This window comes from Gadus chalcogrammus, chromosome 9 (genome assembly GCF_026213295.1).
Source record: "Gadus chalcogrammus isolate NIFS_2021 chromosome 9, NIFS_Gcha_1.0, whole genome shotgun sequence".
Lineage (NCBI taxonomy): Eukaryota > Metazoa > Chordata > Actinopteri > Gadiformes > Gadidae > Gadus > Gadus chalcogrammus.
The window spans coordinates 11,813,952-11,834,498 of NC_079420.1; the positions used below are offsets into that span (position 1 = coordinate 11,813,952).

The following is a 20,547-nucleotide window of genomic DNA, read 5'->3' on the forward strand; positions in this document are numbered from 1 at the left end:
GGGGGCAGTAAGGACCCGATCCGGGAGGAGACCCGCACTGAGTCCCATGGACCTTTAGGGGGCAGTAAGGACCCGCTCCGGGAGGGGACCTGAACCCGAGGGGCCACTAGGGGGCAGTTAGGGCCAATCCTTTAGAATGATTCTCGTCTACCAGGACGGAGCAGGTACGATTCAGCTCAAACCGATACTTCATATATTTACGTTTAATATTTGTTAGCATATTTTCATGAAACCAAAGAATTTGTAACACAGTTGGATCTGAACATATTTAGTTTCGTCAGTGAACCGTATTGCCTCATATAGCGTTCAGACCCAGCAGGCCACCCTAGAGAAGGTCTTCATCGGGGTGGGGTCAGGGTGTCAGTGTTATTATCAATTTCGTCAGTTTCACGAGGGAAGAACATGGCTTCCCCCTTTGTAAAATAAAAATCACAGGTCGTGACACGGGTCTTGCTGTTTGAGGAGAACAAACAATAGTTAAAAGGTGTAATATTTATTGATTAAAAAAAGCTGAACTTGTGCACAGGAAATCAAGTGAAGGTTGAGGGGGCGGTGCAGTGCTCTTCTTGGTCCTCTCAGCTCTCCGTCATGTTGGCCCGACAGATGGGACACGTGGCGTTGTCCTGGAAACAGAATCATCATCAAACCCCAGCAGGACAACCTTTAACCTCATCATCAAAACCCAGCAGGTCGACCTTTAACCTAACATCAAAACCTAGCAGGTCGACCTTTAACCCAACATCAAACCCCAGCAGGTCGACCTTTAACCCAACATCAAACTCCAGCAGGTCGACCTTAAACTTATATTCAAACTCCAGCAGGTCGACCTTTAACCATACATCAAACCCCAGCAGGTCGACCTTTAACCCAACATCACACCCAAGGTAGATGTAGTATAGAATGTGTTTCCTACCTTCAGCCAGCGGTCGATGCATGCTACATGGTAGTCATGGAAACACGACAGTATCCGCAGCTGTTCCCCGTCGGCATAGTCACAGAAACAGATGTGACACCTGTCAATCAAAGCAAACAGGAAGCAGTCAGATCGGAGAGGAAGCAGCGCTTGTGTGTGTCTGTGTCTGCCTCTTGTGTGTGTCTGTTGTGCGTGGATCTGTCTGTGTGTCTCTTGTGTATGTCTGTGTGTCTCACTGTGCGGCGGCGGCGTTGGGGGCGGGGCTGAAGGTCTTGGTGGGGAAGCGGTCGATCTGCTGCCGGCTCATCAGCATCCTGTTGACCACAGCCCCCTGCTGCTCCTCGAACTGGAGCAGGGCCTGACACGCGCACACGCACACACACACACATTCAGTTCTTGGTCTGGGATTTACAGGAGACACAACACACACATACCCAACACACACATACCTCATAGTTGTTCCCCTCTAGGTCTGCAGACAGATCTGGTGTCATCCGATTTCGTCGACCAGCTGCTCGACTCCGCCCCCTTCCCCTGGGACGACCAATGAGCTCTGTCGAAACATCCCCGGTAGATTTAGAGAAAGAAGAGCCGAGAGCGCCTGGGAGCACTGGGAGCCTGCCCCCCAGAGTGAAGGACACCAAATCATCGTCTGTCTCACTGCTCAGACCGGGTCTGACCCCCTGCTGGGACTGGCTGCTTAGAGAGGCCTACCGTCCTGGAAGGCGGCCATGATACCCTGTAGGGAGGAGCTGGCAGGCGTCCATCTTGGCTCCATGTAGGGGTTCTGCTGGACATCAGGACAGAGAGTTCAGATATTAATGTTGTTACACCATGTTATCGGATTCTAACAATGCTTTTGGCTAGAGGTGGCCAATGATTGAGAGGCCAGAGTGCTCGCAGGTAGACGGGTCGGTGGATAGACAGGTAGGCCATTCAATCATTTCATTCAGGCTGAATTGCTGATTGGCTCATTACAGGCTGTTTGCTAATTGGTTCGTAACAGGCTGCGTCGCACACAGATTATTCCCTGTATTTTGTCAGGGCATTTGATGCCAATCATTTAGATTCAACTTGTGACAGCCAGAGAAATGGGCAATGAATGGTGATTGGTAGTCATGAAGATAATGAATTTAAAGTGTCTCTGCATGGTTGTGACTGAGGAACACTCACCCCCTGGACTGTGTGGGGTCTCACATCCTCTCGGTCAAACTGATCCTGGAACACACAAACACACACACACGATTATTGCCAAAATGATTATGACGATTATTTTGATCAATATTGATATCACGATTATTTACCACGATTATTCATTGAAAAAATAATCGTTGGTTTAGGAGCCACACACTGTGCTCAGCGGCAAATTGCAGCCAGGCCACGCCCCCCCTCCCCCCCCCCCCCCCCCCCCCCCCCCCCCCCCCCCCCCCCCCCCCCCCCCCCCCCCCCCCCCCCCCCCCCCCCCCCCCCCCCCCCCCCCCCCCCCTTTTCACGCTTCACGCCGGACTCACGCAGTCGCAGACAGGTCTAGAGGGAGCGCTTGGTTTGCTTTGCAGCGGAGGTAGAGCGTTTACTGCATGGGCGGGGCTCGTTTCTTTTTTCAGCAGCTAGGACACTATCACACTGTGTCCTACGGAGGTGTTTACAGCAGCTAGGACACTACACTGTGTCCTATGGAGGTGTTTACAGCAGCTAGGACACTACACTGTGTCCTACGGAGGTGTTTACAGCAGCTAGGACACTACACTGTGTCCTACGGAGGTGTTTACAGCAGCTAGGACACTACCGTGGAGTCCTACCTGAAGGCTGCGAGCCGTGGCCTCGTCTTCCTCTAGCTGAAGTGTGCGGACCACAGCCTCCTCTTCATCACTGCCACAGACGTCCACCAGCGGTCCTGTAAAAGACGAGCACCAGTCAAACCATGAGGGACTGGTAGGTCTCCATGGCAACCGGGCAGTATCCGTCCATGCTGGTTTCCACAGCAGCCAGGGTTGTTAGGAGTATAAAAACAAAATTAAGTTGATGGATGTTTTGCTGGGAGACACTAGGAGGAGACACTAGGAGACACCAGGAGGAGGAGACACTAGGAGACACCAGGGGTAGGAGACACTAGGAGGAGACACTAGGAGACACCAGGAGTAGGAGACACTAGGAGGAGACACTAGGAGACACCAGGAGGAGGAGACACTAGGAGGAGGAGACACTAGGAGACACCAGCAGGAGGAGACACTAGGAGACACCAGGGGTAGGAGACACTAGGAGGAGACACTAGGAGACACCAGGAGGAGGAGACACTAGGAGGAGGAGACACTAGGAGACACCAGGAGGAGGAGACACTAGGAGACACCAGGGGTAGGAGACACTAGGAGGAGACACTAGGAGACACCAGGAGGAGGAGACACTAGGAGACACCAGGGGTAGGAGACACTAGGAGGAGACACTAGGAGACACCAGGAGGAGGAGACCCTAGGAGGAGACACTAGGAGACACCAGGGGTAGGAGACACTAGAGGAGACACTAGGAGACACCAGGAGGAGGAGACCCTAGGAGGAGACACTAGGAGACACCAGGAGTAGGAGACACTAGGAGACACCAGGAGGAGGAGACACTAGGAGACACCAGGAGGAGGAGACACTAGGAGACACCAGGAGGAGGAGACACCAGGATTAGGAGACACTAGGAGTAGGAGACACCAGGAGGAGGAGACACTAGGAGACACCAGGAGGATGAGACACTAGGAGGCACCAGGAGGAGGAGACACTAGGAGTAGGAGACACTAGGAGGAGATACTAGGAGACACCAGGAGGAGGAGACACCAGGAGGAGGAGACACTAGGAGTAGAAGACACTAGGAGGAGACACTAGGAGGAGACACCAGGAGGAGGAGACACCAGGAGGAGGAGACACTAGGAGACACCAGGAGGAAGTCACGACGATGTTCTTACCGGCCGCTTCTCCCAGCTTCTCCCCGTTCATCCAGCGCCGCTCCTCCGCCGTGAGGAAGGACAGCGAAGCCTCCCCGGGAGTTGGGGGGGCGGGGGGGGGCTCCCCGGGGGTCGGGGGGGCCGCCCTGGGGGTCCGTGTCCTCCCCCTCTTCCTGCTCTGAGGTGGAGCGGGCCGGCCCGCTGACTCCGGACCCTTGAGCCCCTCCAGTTGACCGGCCTGCCCCCCCCAACCATCAGGAAGGGCCTCAGACAGAGACCCAGAGTCCCGAGGGCCCCCCAGCGTACGGTCCGCCTTGGGGGGCCAGGGGGGCACGAGCCCCACCCGGCTCTGAGCACGGGTGCAGCGGGCCTCAAACTCAGACACAAGACGAGCCTGGAGGAGGGGCTGCTCCCTCACGGGAAGGGGGCCACTGGAGGAGGAGGTAGACGGGGAGGAGGAGGTAGACGAGGAGGAGGAGGTAGACGAGGAGGAGGAAGAGGAGGAGGAGCTGGGAAGCGTGCAGGGGGATGGGTGAAGGTTTGGATGGTTGGATGAACTCATCTGCCAGGGCCAGGGAGACGCATCCACCTCTTCCACCAACCGGCGCCGCTTGGACCGGCAGCCCCCCCCCCTGCTAGGCTGACAGCCCACCCCCCTAGTGGGAGGACAGCTCGCCACGCCCGAGGCCCGACACGGACTGGGGAGCATGAAGAGACAACGTTGGTATAATCGGACTGTAAGTATACAGGAGACCCGTTTAATGGGTCAGGCCTGCTTGAGCCTCATGTTGACCCATTAGCCCTTATGTCATAAGGCCTAATGGGTCAACATAATGGATATTTAAAGGGTCAACATAAGGGCCGTTTAATGGGTCAACATAAGGGCCGTTTAATGGGGCAACATAAGAGCCCTTTATTGGTTGAACATACCTGGGCGTTTCTGGAATGACGCTTTCATTAAACTCATCGAAGAGGTAGCGGGCTTCGTTCATCACATCGTAGCTGTCGGGGCCCGAGAGGTACGAGAGGAACGACCTGTCGACCACCTCCTCCTCTTCAGGGTGGTTTCCCCTCTGACCTAACCCCGACAGATACCGGTCGACCAGCTCCTCCTCCATACCATCTCGACGATCAACCATTCCACCTAACACAGAGAGGTACCCATAGGAACACGGTCAACAAACATCCGAAGATTGAAATTAAATGAAACCACTTTGACCATTGACACAATTATTGTAACGTCAATCAAAGGGTTGTTTGGTTTAAGAAGCGCCGTAAGCCGAACGGCCCTGACTGACCAGAAGGAGCCGAACCACAGGCAGGACTACTGGGAATCATCAGGGACTACTTTACCAGAGTTCGATCACGACACGTAGAGTACTATACTGCACGTAGATCACTACACGTAGAGCACTACAATACACACTACACGTAGATCACTACACGTAGAGCACTACAATACACACTGCACGTAGAACAATACACGTAGAGTACTACAATACACACTGCACGTAGATCATTGCTCGTAGAGTCCCTCCAGAAAAACGTGATTATGCAATCACATAATTCAACGCATAATCAGCCAAAGTCTGCATATTCATATGGGGGCCGCATTTTTTCCAATATGCCGCACTTTCAAGGCAAAATAGATTTCTGCGCAAAATATGCGGGGCTTGGATGATTTCATGATCCTCGCATTTTCGTAGCAAAAAAGTCACATATATTTTAGCAGAAAGTTGAAAATGTTGCATTTACTTCAGACAAGAGCAGCCATTTCCCCCTGATGCCATGGGAACGTTATGATGTGACATCGAAAAGCTGAATCTTTCACAAGTTCCCGCATTTTCATAGCATAAAATTGCATAAATATGCAGCATATTTCATCGCATTTTTTAAGAAAACGTGCCGCATAATCAATGATTTTTGGCCGCAACAACCACAAAAACGCCGCATTTTTCTGGAGGGAAATACACACTACACGTAGAGTACTACACTACACACTGAGTAGAACTACACATAGAGTACAATACACACTACAGAGTACTACACTAAACACTACACTTACAGTAGACCACTACACGTAGAGAACTACAATACACACTAGACGTAGACTATTACGATACACATTACATGTAACTTCTATAATACACACTAGACGTAGACCACTACAATACACACCACATTTAACTACTAGAATACACACTACGTAGACTACTACAATACACACTAGACGTAGAATACTACAATACCCACTACATGTAACTTCAATAATACACACTACATGCAGACTACTACAATACACACTACATGTAACTTGAATAATAATCACTAGACATAGACTACTACAATACACACTAGACGTAGACTACTACAATACAGACTAGACGTAGACTACTACAATACACACTAGACGTAGACTACTACAATACACACTACATGTAACTTCTATAATACACACTAGACGTAGACTACTACAAAACACACTAGACGTAGACTACTACAATACACACTAGACGTAGACTACTACAATACACACTACACGTAGACTACTATAATACACACTACTAGACGTAGAGTAGAGCACTACACGTAGTTCAAACCTCATGAGACGTCATAACACTGAACCAAACTAGACCGTAGACGTCAATCCTATCAGGATAATGATGTTATTTATCGAATAGTAAATAACTGCTTTACCACCGAGCGACGAGATTCCAACTTCACCGGCTCTGTTCAAGTCAATGGCGCCATGTCGCGCTCCTGTCGACGTCACTTCCGGGAGGTCTTTGAGCGCCTCTTCAAATTAAAGGTTCGTCCCGAGCGCCTCTTCAAAGTAAAGGTTCAGGTTATGTCAAGGGACACGCATTTATCAACCGTATTTGTGCGTAAGGAGGGCGTAGGATCATTGCCACCCAAAGTATGGAATTTACCAAAATGTACTTATACTTAGGAATGTAATTTAAGCACAGCTCTGGCCATGCTTACGAACATAATCTAGTGGTAGAATAGCGATATTACAAGCGCAAAGCATTTAAAGGGGGAGTTTGGAATTTTGGACATAGGGCCTGATTCCCAAGTTAGCCTTGGTGTTCTTTATCATTGGAGACAGTTTAACACATTTCATTCAGTCCTTCTCTAGTTGCAGAGTTTGCTCATGCTAGGCTAGCGCACGGCAACGGGCAATACTAGCCTGCTAATAAAACAGTCTGACCCACTCCACAGTAGGCCTACACACCCAAGGCAAATGGAATGTGTTAAAAACGGTCTCCAATGACAAAGCACACCAAGGCTAACTTGATCTCCCCCCAACCAATTACCTTTTTATTAAAGGTGCTTAATAAGTACATGTTTTTTTATTTGATAAGCATTTTACAGACCCATACAATGATAGGGCGTTTAGTACGGTACTTCACCGTGGATTGTTTACCCTTAAAAAGCTACAGTCAGTGTTAAATTACGCTGATTTACCTTTGAGCATTTCCTATTATAGGCTGTGTAAAACGCTGTTTAGAATTAATGTTAGCATCAAGAAAAGAAAGACCGACCGGTGGGGGGAGATCTTATGTATTATTTATGTTTTTGTTATAATGCAAACGTGTATGTTGCAGGAAATGTGCAACAGCGGCCCCTGGTGTCACACTTTTCGGTGGGTCGCAGAATTCGGTGCGAATTTAACTATGTTAACAGAAAGGGGTTTCATTCAGTGAACGTGCAAATCGTTTGCGATGCAAATATGTCCTTGTTAAACGTTATTGCGCGGTGACCTGGAGGAACACACGATTCATTCATCATGCAGAACAGCTCTGTTGTGCGTCTCCAAGAAGGCGCTTTGGAGCTAAAATACTATTGGTGGGTTATGTACAGTTGTTTAAAACTTATCATTAGGTGATCACGGTTACCCGCTGAAGCCATATCTAATGACCCCCTTAACCAACCCGAGGACCCAGCAGGAACAGGCGTATAACCGGGCCCATGCGCGCATGAGGAGCACCGTTGAGCGCGAAATAGGCCTGCTGAAAGGGCGATGGCTGTGCCTTTCCAGCACGGGGGGGGGGGGGGGGAGAGACACTACAGTATCGGCCTGAAAAGGTGTGCAGGATCATCATAGCTTGCTGTGTGCTACACAATTTAGCCATCAGACAGGGGGTCCCTCTGCAGGAACTCCCCAGACCAGACGGCCCTATGCCTGACGCAGTGTCCCTACCACCAATGCCGCTGGCCTTCAGACGAGACAGAGGTTCATGCAGATATTTTCGGTAAATCTAGCACAGAAACATAACATTTTTCATTTTGTGTTTTGCACCATTGGAGGCGGAAAAAATACATTGGTCAACTGTTTATGGTTTATTTGCCATTTTATTTGCGCAAGAGGCAATCTGATTTGCAGAGGGCTTCATTGATTTGAATTAATACATTGGTCATGTTGGTCATTTGCTCCTTCAGGTCATTAATGGATTTTGCCGTTTCCTCTTGGTTTTGCAGGACTGCCTCCGTCAGCACTCTTGGCGCACGATGAAGGGACAATGGACGGCCCCGGTTCCTCCGACTCCTCCAGCACCAGCACCATGGGACTCGCTGTGAAAGAAACAAATTCACATTAATTTAGTTTAGTTTAGTATAGAAATGTTTTTTTACTTCTAAATGTCAACATTTAAATAAAATGTTTGCAAACACAGAATTCCAGTTAGTTTCTTGTACCTTCAATTAGACGGCCCGGCTTGAGCGTCGGTGTCACCGTCCTCCATTAGGCCTATGCCGGACAGAGCTGTGTCGCCGATGATTCTGGCAATTCTGTTGTCCAAAGGGGAAAGTTCCGTGGTGGTCTGTCCTTCTCCAGTTGCTGATGTCTCACGTCTGTGGGCTGTGACACTTTTTTTGGCATCAAGTTTAACGTCAAACCATTTTCTTTACTTCAGATAGTGTTCTCACTTCTGACCCAACTGAATGAACTGCATCAGTCACATTTTCCCATGCGGCAATCTTTCTTTTGTTCGTTATGCCTCGTGCACTAAGTGAGCTAAAGAGTATTTTTTGATTTACAAGGGTTATTTCTGTGTTGGAAGTTTCTTTTCTTTGCCCTCTATGCCATTGTAGCGGTGAGTGGTAAAACACATTCACATGGTTGATAAAGGGATGCGTTGCGACCATATATGGTTAATTGGAGGCGTTTCTGAATGCAAATTGTCAGCGTGAACGAGCATGGTACATAACAGGTGGGATTTATCAAGATTGACTCACTGATGTGCGTAAGATAGGCCTGCGCACGTTTGATAAATACCTATTTTTTTTGTATTTAAGCATACTAAATTTCCGTCGTTAGAAGGAATTTAGATCTTCTTCTACGCACAGTTGATAAACGAGGCCACTGGAGCTCAGTGTTTGACTTACAGCCAGATCCTTCAACACAGACCAGAACTCATGAGGCTGCTTTGAAGCAGCCTAAACAAAACACAGAGGGCTTCAATAAGCATTATTAATAATAACACCCAATGCAGCTTTTCAAAACTTAATGTTTTATTCTTGTAGAATCACAACAGGAGCAGAAAGGTTACAGAAACCCTGAACATGTAAAGCTCTGTCCTGTAACACTAGCTCCTCTCCTTGTCACACATCATGTCCTCAGACATCCGGTCAGCTATAAACCACAAAGGAAGAACTAAGAGTCATATGTTGAACTAAAACTCGGCAATGCAGGTGAACAAGGTGAACCAGTAGAACAGATGAATGGTCCCAGCACCGCTGGTCCTAGAACAGCATGGAGTGAAGCGACTTGCGGACGGTGGCCATCTCCTGCTGTTGCTGTGGAAACAGAAGCCATGACGGTAAGGCCCCGCCCCCTAAGCTCCTTAGGGAGTCCCACACTGAGAAGCTAGAGAGCGACACGCACTCAGCTGGTCAAACACTAACCCTACTAACCCTATCACTAACCCCAATAACCCTAACTCTGTACATAACCCCTACCCAACACTTACTTCCTATAACTAATCCCCGACCCCACTGAAAAAACTAAAACCCAACACTAACCCTACCAACACTTGACTCAACCCTGATTTTACCGACCCTGATCCCTGACCTTAGTGAGCCTGACCCCTGACCATAGTGAGCCTGACCCCTGACCTCAGTGACCCTGACCTTAGTGACCCTGACCATAGTGAGCCTGACCCCTGATCATAGTGAGCCTGACCCCTGACCTCAGTGACCCTGACCCCTGACTAGGGATGGGCATGGTTAATCGATGATCGATCATTGATTATTAAAGGGGACATATTATACCAGCAGGTGTGAGTGTGATGAGCAATTACAAGCTTTTGAAATGTGCTGCTTCTGACATCACAGGCGGGCTGTACACCTAAATATGTGCTGGATAGATCAGTCTATCCAGTCTGCCCTCAGTGACCGTAACCCCTGACCTTAGTGACTCATACTTTAGTTACTCTGGCCCCTGACCTTAGTGACCATGGCCCCTGACCTTAGTGACAAAGACCTCAGTAACCCTAGCTCACCGTGTCCATCAGGATCTTCTTCTGCAGCGCGGCCATCTCCTTCTTCAGCTCCTGCTGTGCTCCCTGGAGGAACACCTCGTGGCTCTTCTCCATCTCCTCCATGTTCTGGAAACACACACACACACACACACACACACACACACACACACACACACACACACACACACACACACACACACACACACACACACACACACACACACACACACACACACACACACACACACACACACACACGTGCTAATGCTGTGCTAGGCTAGGCTACCTTAAGAAAGTGCTCATACTGTGGTAGGCTACCTTAACAAAGTGCTCAAACTGTGGTAGGCTAGCTTGTTAAAGTGCTCATGCTGTGCTAGACTACCTTGATAAAGAGCTCATAAAGCTCCTTGATGTTCTTCAGTTTGCTGCTCTGAGCTACCTTAGCTTGTTGGAAGAGCTTCTGCTGCTGGCGGAACATAACCTGCAGAGAGAAGAACCACACAGAGCACCACCAGGGTCCCGACCTTAGAACCATTCATGGTCCCACTGCTCTAGATTCATTTTCTATACTTATCTTTACTTTATGTTGGAAACCTTCTTCAGAGAGAGACCCTACAGACAAAACAGCCCCATTCAAACCTTCAAAACCTGAGCTGAAACATCAAACCCTGAACCCTTCAAACCCTTGAAGACCTTCATCCATGAGCTGAAACCTTCAAACCCTAAGCTGAAACATCAATCTCTATCTGAAACCTTCAAACCCTTGAAGCCTTGAGCTGAAACATCAAACCCTTATTTGAAACATCAAACCCTGAGCTGAAACATCAGACCCTTATCTGAGCACTTCAAACTCTGAGCTGAAACATCATACCCTGATCGGAAACATCAAACCCTGATACGAAACATCAAACCCACGTTGAGCTTCTCCTCCTGCTCCTCGGCCCTCAGAGCTTCAGCCTCCCACTGCTGGAGGACCGAGGACACCTGCTGGGAGAAGTCCTGGGTCAGCTTCTGCCTGGGAACACAGCGCCACAAGATGGTGAATGTGGCACCATACTGGGAGTACTGGTGACGTTAAGCCTAACTTTGTTTGTACTGGCTGTTGTACTGGTGTAAAGCCTCCCTCTGGTTGTACTGGGTGTTGTACTGGACGTTGTACTGGTGTCCAGCCTACCTCTGGTTGTACTGGCTGTTGTACTGGGCGTTTGCTACTGGGTGGTCCCTATACCTCCTGTCATACTGGACGTTGTACTGGGTGCTGTAATGGGTGGTACCCCTACCTCTGGTTGTACTGGCTGTTCCACAGCTGCTCCAGCTTGCTGTGGCTTCCCTTCAGCGACGTCTTAGTCAGAACTTCCAGGCGTTTCCTCTTGGCCTGCATCACTTTGCTGATATCAGCTGGAGAAGCGATATTACACCCTCTCTACATTAATATAACCTTATGATACTACACTAATATGAATTTATAGATATTAATATAAAACAGATCAAATAACCATCCCAAAATACTTTGCGGACTATTGAGGTACTCACCGCCAAATCGCTCCAACATAGACTGTACTTCATTTCTATAATTGAAAAACGAGAATAAAAATTCGCTATTATGATTCATGAATTTTGTTCTATATTTGTATATTCTTGTGAAAACTAAATTGTATTGGTTATTTCCTGTTGGAAAATTGACATACTATGTTTTATAGATTCATTGCATATGAATAGTATATTTTTATATGTAGTGGGATGAGACTTCCTGATTATGCACTTTGAATTATTATACTTGAAGGGTGGTAGTGTTGGTGTCATGGCTTATGAGTGATCCGATGTTTCATAAAGACCTCCAGAAGGTTGCTCTAGTCTTATGAGTGAGGAGATGTTTCATAAAGACCTCCAGAATGTTGCTCTAGTCTTATGAGTGAGGAGATGTTTCATAAAGACCTCCAGAATGTTGCTCTAGTCCTAATGAGATGTTTCATAAAGACCTCCAGAGCGTTGCTCTAGTCTTATGAGTGAGGAGATGTTTCATAAAGACCTCCAGAAAGTTGCTCTAGTCCTAATGAGTGATGAGATGTTTCATAGAGACCTCAAGAAGGATGCTCTAGTCTAGTACTAATGAGGAGTGAGAAGGTCCACCCACCCAACAGCAGCCTCTGGACCTTCAGCAGAGAACTCCAGAGAGCCTCTCTTCTTGCCCGACTTGTCTACCACAGGGGTTTCTGTGAAATAAACAAAATGACAGTTATTTATGTATCACAAATATATGGAGTGAAACATGTATGAGAGTGGCCTGCTCACCATCTCTGGTGTCCTCCTCTGAGCTCAGCTTCTTCTCCTCCAGGTCAAAGTCGAACACCTTGAGGTCCGAGCTTCCCTCTGGGTGCTTGGATTTCTTCTTCAGCTTCCTGGTCGCCATCAGAAACACTCCTGACACCTGGATCAGCAGACACGTTTACACCTCAGACTCCAACCGGCCCCCAATTCTGGAGTTTAGGCTTGAGTCTTTAGCCTAGTTTAACTGAACAGTTATGTCTGGTTGAACTGATCTTAAAGTCTGGTCTAACTGAATAGGAAAGTCTGGTCTAAATGAACAGTAAAGTCTGGTCTAACTGAACAGTAAAGCCTGGTTTAACTGAACAATAAAGTCGGGTTTAACTGAACAATAAAGTCGGGTCCATCTGAACAGAAAAAAGTCTGTTTAACTGAACAGTAAAGTCTGGTTTAACTGAACGGAAATTCTGGTTTTACTGAACAACAAAGTCTGGTTTAGCTGAACAGTAAAGAATGTTTTGACTGAACAGTAAAGTCTGGTTTAACTAAACAGTAATGTCTGGTTTAACTCAACATAAAGTCCGGACTATCTGAACAGAAAAAAGTCTGTTTGACTGAACAGTAAATACTGGTTTGTGATGTAAATTATTTTAGTCTATATGCTATTTCTGATAACATGTTTCGAGCTAACCACAGTTATGAATGGTTTCTTCACCACATAATGGATAACACCATATAAGGTTTTAATGATTTTATAGATAAGGTAAAGACTACAACCATGCCACTTTGCCATTTTCGATTAAGCCAAGACAGACCAAAGGTTTACCTGGGTAAATTAGAACATGTAGGCGTGGCCTATTTACCGTTCCGCCCACTCCCAATATAACTTTGTTTACCTGTGTTCGTGAAATGCCTCATGAAACACCTCCAGAACGCGAGATGCTTCATGAACCACCTCCAGAACGCAAGCCCGTTTACCACGTGTTTCTGTTAGAATAAACCACGTTGTTGAACATCTACCACTCTCCGAGTCATACCTAGCACGAGACCACCACACCACAAAAGGATCGAATTCGTTTAATCCACATCATTTGACTGAACCGTAAAGTCTGGTTTAACTGAACAGTAAAGAGTTGTTTAACTGAACAGTAAAATCTTGTTTAACTGAACGGAGACTGGTTTAACTGAACAGTAAAGTCTGGTTTAACTGAAGTGTTCTCACCAGACGTTCAAACTCAGCCATTTACCGCCGAGTTCGAGCGCAGCACGGGACAAGGCGGGAAACGCAATTTGTTTCAAAATAATATATCTAAATACGATTTCATAAATACAATACATAATCAACGGCAGAACAAGCTGGGTATTAATTTTATATTAAATACTTACTTTCTGTGCTTTCTTTCGTTATGCTGCGCGTAGTTAAAAGATTACCTTCCTTCCTAGAAACCGTCACGTGCTGCCTAACTCCACCGGAAGGCCGTGCGCAAAAACCAAAATATATAATTCCAAACACACGGGAGGGACTAACTTTAAGAGAATAAAATAAACAATAAATCACTAAATTTGGATTAATTCAGGTGTTTTTTTTCTTCTGAATCCCATATTCATGGGCGTAGTTTATTCTGGACGACAGAATCGGTTTCCCAGCCAATCAGTTTTTTACTCTTCTCAATACCAATCCGCCCAATCACAGCTCAGGCGACACCCTATTGGCCTGCTCAAAGGCTCACGGTTCGTGATACTTCGTGCCCATGCACGTTAATCAAGTGAGAAAATGCAAATAGAGGTTTGAAAACTGAACACTTTTATAAAAAAAACATTTATTTGGTCACGTTCTGGGTCCTCACACAGTTTTATCCTTCTTCTGGCACATAAAACTGCACCGTTTGGTCAGAAAGTACATGTTGGTTTAACAGTGTTGATCCTAAACCAGAGAAGGCTTACATAAACAACATGCCCAGCAATGAAGACGTTTTACTCAACATGGCTGCAAACACACTTTTATGCCGGTAAATATGAAACATAAAGCTCCCCTAAATCCTCCATACTCTGACCATAACCAAATAAAAACAAACGTAAAACTTTCTACCAAAATTTTTATACAAGCCAATATTCCCGAGTCTTCCAACACATAAAACAAAAGCCCCCCCCGACAGGCCTTATTCACTAGTTATCACCTAGCAATAAGAACCATGTATTCAGGAGGCATCATGGGAAACTACAAAAGAGCCCGTTTAGCCGTTGCATCAAATATCAAACTTTTCTTCACAGATGAAATGGCCGTTCTCTTCGTACTCCTCACGGGTGACCACCATCTCGTCGTAGTCGGGGTCGTCAGCGAGCAGCTTCCCGCCCTCCCAGGCGTAGCCCACCGGACTGAAACACAGACGCCGTCTTTAGAACATCAGAGGAACTCTTACTTTGAAGCCATCCTCTAACACTGCTACATGTTTTAATAGCAACGTCAGAGCTACTCTTACTCTGAAACCATCCTTTAACACTGCTACATGTATTAATAGCAACCTCAGAGGAACTCTTTGAACAACCTTCAACACGGCTTATTGTGTAATAACAACATGAGGAACTCTTACTTTGAAGCCATCCTTTAACAAGGCTCATTTTGTAACAGCAACGTCAGAGGAACTCTTACCTCGGAACAATCCAATAGTAATAAAACATTGTCTTAAATCCCAGTGCCCACATTCCCCTCCTGCTGTACCGCAGTCTCTTAACGTACTTGGGGGGCAGGAGCACCGCCACGGGGAGGTCGGCGGGGGCCAGGGCCCGGACCTCCCGCTGCACCCGCTCCCTGAATCCCGGGAACAGGCAGTTCCCCCCGGTCAGCACCAGGTTCTGGTAGAGGTGGGGCTGCATCTCTGCACACAAACACCTGCCGTCAGGCACTCACGAGTGTGTGTGGGTTTATTGTAATAGTGTGTATGAGTGTGCATTGGTGTGTGTTACTCTCTGGCATGCTACTGATGTGGGTGTGTATCGGTGTGTGTTAGAGTATATTAGTGTGGGTGCGTTACCCTCTGGCCTGCTGCGGATGGACCTGACCACGGCTTCAGGGATGTGGGTGAGTGTTTGTGTGTTGATGTGTTGTTGTTTGTTGTATGTTGTATGTTGTTATGTTACCCGGTGGCATGCTGCTGATGGACCTGACCACCGCCTCGGGGATGCCCATCTCCTGGATGCCGATGTCTGAGGGGTGGAAGAGCGTCTCGGGCACGGCAAAGCGCTCGTTGGTCAGACGCAGGATCTGCTCGCCCGTCTTGTACTTCCCAGAGGAGAGCATGTCCTCCGGGGCCTGAGACCACCAGGAGAGAGGAGAACATCAACAACACCACCACCAGATCCCCAGGAGGGAGGTGAGAGGACCTACCACTCTGAGAACCGACCAACACGCCCTGAGAACCGACCAACGCGCCCTGAGAACCGACCAACGCGCCCTGAGAACCGACCAACGCGCCCTGAGAACCGACCAACACGCCCTGAGAACCGACCAACACGCCCTGAGAACCGACCAACACGTCCTGAGAACCGACCAACACGCCCTGAGAACCGACCAACACGCCCTGAGAACCGACCAACACGCCCTGAGAACCGACCAACAGGCTGGTTCCGTGCCCTCCCCGACGTCGACCTGAACAGGCCGATAGTCCTTTGAGGGATGGGTTGATATGATGGTGGTATTAATAATACAGACGGCTATCTGAACGGGCCAAAAGCACCACTAGCCTTACAGAGGGCTGCTAGCGCAAACATTTCAGAACGATAATTGACCAGGCTAGTAGCTTTATAAAACACTAATTCAACCTGCTCGTAGCTCTTACCTTACAAAGGTCTATCCGGAGAGGGCTAACTGGATGCTAGCAGCTCTTACCTTCCAGAAGCTAACTGGATGCTAGCAGCTCTTACCTTACAGAAGCCTTTTCTGATGGAGCTGAAGTCAGGAAGGACGTAGTCCCTCATCACGGTGTTAGCTTCTCCTTTCAGTCTGGAAAAGGAGCAGACATCCCATAATACATCCCATCCTATCCCAGGTTCAGTATGTTCTCTGTGTCGTGGGGGGGGGGTCCTACTGCGCGGTCTTCATGTCCTGGTAGAAGTCCTGGGACACGTAGCAGACGTCCTCCTTCACCTGGTTGATCACATGGGTCTCGTCCATCACATGGAGCTGTCTGGGGGTACAAGGAGAAACCAGAGGGCAGGTCAACCAAACAGATATACCAGAGCTACAGCTTCAATATAAAGAGATACCAGAGATACAGCTATAACATGAAGACATACTAGAGCTACAGCTTCAATATAAAGAGATACCAGAGCTACAGCTATAACATAAAGAGATACCAGAGCTACAGCTATAACATAAAGAGATACAGCTCAACAGAACATAGAGATAAAACTTCAACATAGAGACACCAGAGCTACAGCTTCAACGAAAAGAGATACCAGAGCTACAGCTTCAACAAAGAGATACCAGAGCTACAGCTATAACATAAAAAGATACCAGAGCTAGAGCTTCAATATAAAGAGATATCAGATCTACAGCTTCAACATAGAGAAACCAGAGCTACAGCTATAACATAAAGAGATACCAGAGCTACGGGTATAATATAAAGAGATACCAGAATTACAGCTATAACAAAGAGATACCAGAGCTACAGCTTCAATATAAAGAGACATCAGAGCTATAATATAAAGAGATACCAGAGATACAGCTATACATAAAGAGATACCAGAGATACAGCGCAACCATAAAGAGATACCAGAGCTACAGCTTGCGTTTACCTGTATGATATGATCTCCTTGAGATGGTTAGTGAGCAGCTTCCCCCCGACGTTGAGCCTTCAAAGTAAAATCGACAGGTTGAGAGGGAGGCTGTAGTCAGATGTGGCTGTGGTCAGAGTATGTGCTGCTGCCAACCTGCAGATGCCCTTCTTCATCTTCCTCCCGCGGCAGTAGGGGGTGATGTGGGTGAAGGAGTATCCACTGTCCACCACCAGGCAGCACAGCACCGACGGGTTCGTCTGGATGTAGTGGTGTGCACTCATGGAGCCGGCTGGAGACCAGAGGCACCACAAGACCAGTGTTAAAGAGACACATGTTAACGAGACACATGTAACCACAAGACTGGTATTAACGAGGCACATGTTAACGAGACACATGTTACAACAAGACTGGTGTTAACGAGACACATGTTAACGAGACACATGTTAACAAGACACATGTTACCACAAGACTGGTTTTAAAGAGGCACATGTTAACGAGACACATGTTAACAAGACACATGTTAACAAGACACATTTTACCACAAGACTGGTTTTAACGAGACACATGTTACCACAAGCCCGTTGTTAACAAGAAACATGTTACCACAAGACTGGTGTTAACAATAAACATGTTCTCCCAAGACTGGTGCTATAGGGCTGGGGGTAAACAATTATTTATTAAACGATTAATCGGGCGATTATTTCATCGATTAGTCGACTAATCTAATGACTAATTGGATGGTTATCTGTTGCTCGATTAATAAAAACCATAATGTATCTCAAATAAATACCAAAAAATTCTTTATTTAACAACAGTTTTGCACGGCAAAAAACCTTCTGCTTTACACAAAATAAAATAAATAAAATAGTTTCACTGTTATACAAAATGAAAGGCCAGCCGTGCTCAAATCTGCCAGTGTGAGTGTGGCCAGTCTGGCGAGGCCAGGCCAATTTGGCCACTTGGGAGAGGTGTGCTGCTACGGTACGGGCCGCTACGGTACAGATGCTAATGAGCCGACCCGCGCAGTCGCGCACACGCACGGCTACGCAACCTGAGCTGGATGACGTATAGTCCATGCGACGACCACGGACATAATAAAGGCGACCAGCCTTCTTTCCCATTAAACGGTAAACATATATCCAAATAAGCAACGGACTCAGCAAAGTGCGAACTGTGTTCTCTGTGTTGTTGTCCATTGTGCACGAAAATCGTCGACGGAGAAATCTGACGTCGACGAATTTTTGACGTCGACACGTCGACATCATCGACGCATCGCTACAGCTCTAAACAAAATACATGTTATCGAGACACATGTTAACGAGACACATGTTACCACAAGAATGGTGTTAACGAGACACATGTTACCACAAGATTTGTGTTAACAAGACAGATGTTAATGAGACATGTTACCACAAGACTGGTGTTAACAAGACACATGTTACCACAAGACTGGTGTTAACAGACGTTACAAGACAGGCATGACAAAAAGGCAGGCCTTAAAGAGACAGGCCTTAACCAGACAGGCCTTAACCAGACAGGCCTTAACGAGACAGACAGAATATTACCATTTCCTTATTTGAAGATGTACTGATTGTGTTTTTATGCACCCTGTAAGGGGAGGAGTTTCAAAGTGCATTGTGATCGGGGCGCCTCACCGTTGATCCTGAGCACCGACTGGAACTGGTACTCCTCAAACAGGATCTCGTTCATGGACTCCTGGATGGAGGAGAAGTTGTACAGGGGCTCGCTGACGATCACGCTGGTGTCCGCAAAATCCACCTGGGGGAAGAACCACCGGATCAGCTTCTACAGTCTCCTTCCAAGAGACCTGCATCTAGCCTTGCATTCAGGGTGTTTAGCAGACGCTTTTATCCAAAGCGACTTACAATAAGTCAATTTGTCAGCAAAGTCAAGGTGAACCCGGAACAAGTGAGTCATGAGTCTACCTGCAAGCCCATCACCCTTCTGCAACCTCCCCACCTCTCCCCCTACAGAACCCAGCGACTTGGCAGCCCACAGGGGAGCTGATTCACTGGGATGCAGACGCTCACCTTCATCAGCTCCTTCCCAAACAGGTGGTCCCACACCTTCCGCTGTACATCCCAGTTGACGAGGTAACCCTGGGGACAGAACCAGAGTGTCACACCACACCGCCCTGTACCGTTGACACCGGCAGCCCCCGGACCTTAACCTTTGACCTCACCTTCTGGAAGGGCAGGATGTAGAAGAGCCCCGAAGGATCTTTGATCTCGTCCAGCTGGTTGGCCGTGAACGTCTTCAGGCGCGACGTCTTGGAACGGAACTGACAGTTCGGGACGACGCTGCGAGGAGCAACTGGCTTCAGGGTTGGCTTATGTGACAGTTTTAAAAGACGGGATAAGTTCTATTTATAAAGACTGTTGGTTAAATATTTTATTCTTTTTTCTCCTGTTCTCATCATAACATAACCTCATCTCACCATCACCTCATCAAAACATAACCTTATCTCAACATCAACTCATCATAACATAACCTCATCTCAACATCACCTCATCATAACATAACCTCATCTCACCAACACCTCATAACCTCATCTCACCATCACCTCATCATAACATAACCTCATCTCACCAACACCTCATCATAACATAACCTCATCTCACCATCACCTCATCATAACATAACCTCATCTCACCAACACCTCATCATAACATAACCTCATCTCACCATCACCTCATCATAACATAACCTCATCTCAACATCACCTCATCATAACATAACCTTATCTCACTATCACCTCATCATAACATAACCTCATCTCACCATCACCTCATCATAACATAACCTCATCTCACCATCACCTCATCATAACATTTCCTCATCTTCCCATCCCCTCTGACGCCTGAGTAGTTCTTCACAAAGGACCCTGCGCGGGGAGGGACCGGAAGAGGTTAGTTACCTGAGGCTCTGGTGGCTGTAGCCGATCTTCGCTGTGTACGCTCCGTTGTCCAACACTAAAGTAGACATAATTAAACAACTAGAAGAGTAAAGTAGAGAACATCAGCTCCATCTCGGCCTGCGGTGCTGCGATTTATGTTTCCGCCATTCGTGTTGGTCACGTGCTACGATCCGACCAATGAGATGGCAGAGCGATTACTCGGCAAAATGAACCCGTGTGGGAACGAGTCCCGGGACTTCAGTTCCGTCAA

The 20,547-nt window shown here is 47.4% G+C and overlaps 3 protein-coding genes across 3 annotated transcripts; all 3 read right to left on the reverse strand.

Annotated features, from left to right (window-relative positions):
* Positions 1–196: 196 nt before the first annotated feature.
* On the reverse strand, positions 197–6,657 carry si:ch211-59o9.10 (uncharacterized protein LOC561841 homolog). The gene is made up of 10 exons (XM_056598974.1): positions 6,534–6,657; positions 4,767–4,980; positions 3,858–4,534; positions 2,713–2,807; positions 2,087–2,131; positions 1,628–1,700; positions 1,363–1,466; positions 1,150–1,271; positions 914–1,013; positions 197–623 (listed from the first exon to the last, which is right to left on the reverse strand). Exons 2-10 carry the CDS (start codon positions 4,973–4,975, stop codon positions 576–578), a joined length of 1,473 nt encoding a protein of 490 aa, XP_056454949.1. The 5' UTR covers positions 4,976–4,980; positions 6,534–6,657; the 3' UTR covers positions 197–575.
* Positions 6,658–9,333: 2,676 nt separating this feature from the next.
* On the reverse strand, positions 9,334–14,061 carry sycp3 (synaptonemal complex protein 3). Its single transcript, XM_056598527.1, has 9 exons — positions 13,970–14,061; positions 12,611–12,746; positions 12,453–12,531; positions 11,852–11,886; positions 11,599–11,716; positions 11,234–11,333; positions 10,701–10,799; positions 10,340–10,444; positions 9,334–9,635 (listed from the first exon to the last, which is right to left on the reverse strand). Exons 2-9 carry the CDS (start codon positions 12,726–12,728, stop codon positions 9,582–9,584), a joined length of 708 nt encoding a protein of 235 aa, XP_056454502.1. The 5' UTR covers positions 12,729–12,746; positions 13,970–14,061; the 3' UTR covers positions 9,334–9,581.
* A 768-nt stretch (positions 14,062–14,829) lies between these two features.
* actr6 (actin related protein 6) lies at positions 14,830–20,507 on the reverse strand. Its single transcript, XM_056598526.1, has 11 exons — positions 20,298–20,507; positions 19,563–19,680; positions 19,411–19,479; positions 19,015–19,138; positions 17,513–17,648; positions 17,378–17,434; positions 16,669–16,767; positions 16,505–16,583; positions 15,722–15,893; positions 15,321–15,459; positions 14,830–14,959 (listed from the first exon to the last, which is right to left on the reverse strand). The coding sequence occupies exons 1-11, from the start codon at positions 20,363–20,365 to the stop codon at positions 14,830–14,832; spliced, it is 1,191 nt and encodes a 396-aa protein (XP_056454501.1). The 5' UTR covers positions 20,366–20,507.
* Positions 20,508–20,547: the final 40 nt, after the last annotated feature.

Coding starts and splice junctions, on each gene's coding strand:
- sycp3 (XM_056598527.1), bottom strand. CDS start 12,728: ATGGCGACCAGGAAGCTGAAGAAGAAATCCAAGCACCCAGAGGGAAGC. Junction 12,532..12,610: donor AGAGGAGGACACCAGAGATG/GTGAGCAGGCCA, acceptor TTTATTTCACAG/AAACCCCTGTGGTAGACAAG. Junction 10,445..10,700: donor TTTATGAGCTCTTTATCAAG/GTAGTCTAGCAC, acceptor GTGTGTTTCCAG/AACATGGAGGAGATGGAGAA.
- actr6 (XM_056598526.1), bottom strand. CDS start 20,365: ATGTCTACTTTAGTGTTGGACAACGGAGCGTACACAGCGAAGATCGGC. Junction 19,681..20,297: donor TACAGCCACCAGAGCCTCAG/GTAACTAACCTC, acceptor TGCTCCTCGCAG/CGTCGTCCCGAACTGTCAGT. Junction 16,768..17,377: donor AAGGAGATCATATCATACAG/GTAAACGCAAGC, acceptor TTGTACCCCCAG/ACAGCTCCATGTGATGGACG.
- si:ch211-59o9.10 (XM_056598974.1), bottom strand. CDS start 4,975: ATGGTTGATCGTCGAGATGGTATGGAGGAGGAGCTGGTCGACCGGTAT. Junction 1,701..2,086: donor GACCCCACACAGTCCAGGGG/GTGAGTGTTCCT, acceptor GATGTCCAGCAG/AACCCCTACATGGAGCCAAG. Junction 1,014..1,149: donor CCCAACGCCGCCGCCGCACA/GTGAGACACACA, acceptor TTTGATTGACAG/GTGTCACATCTGTTTCTGTG.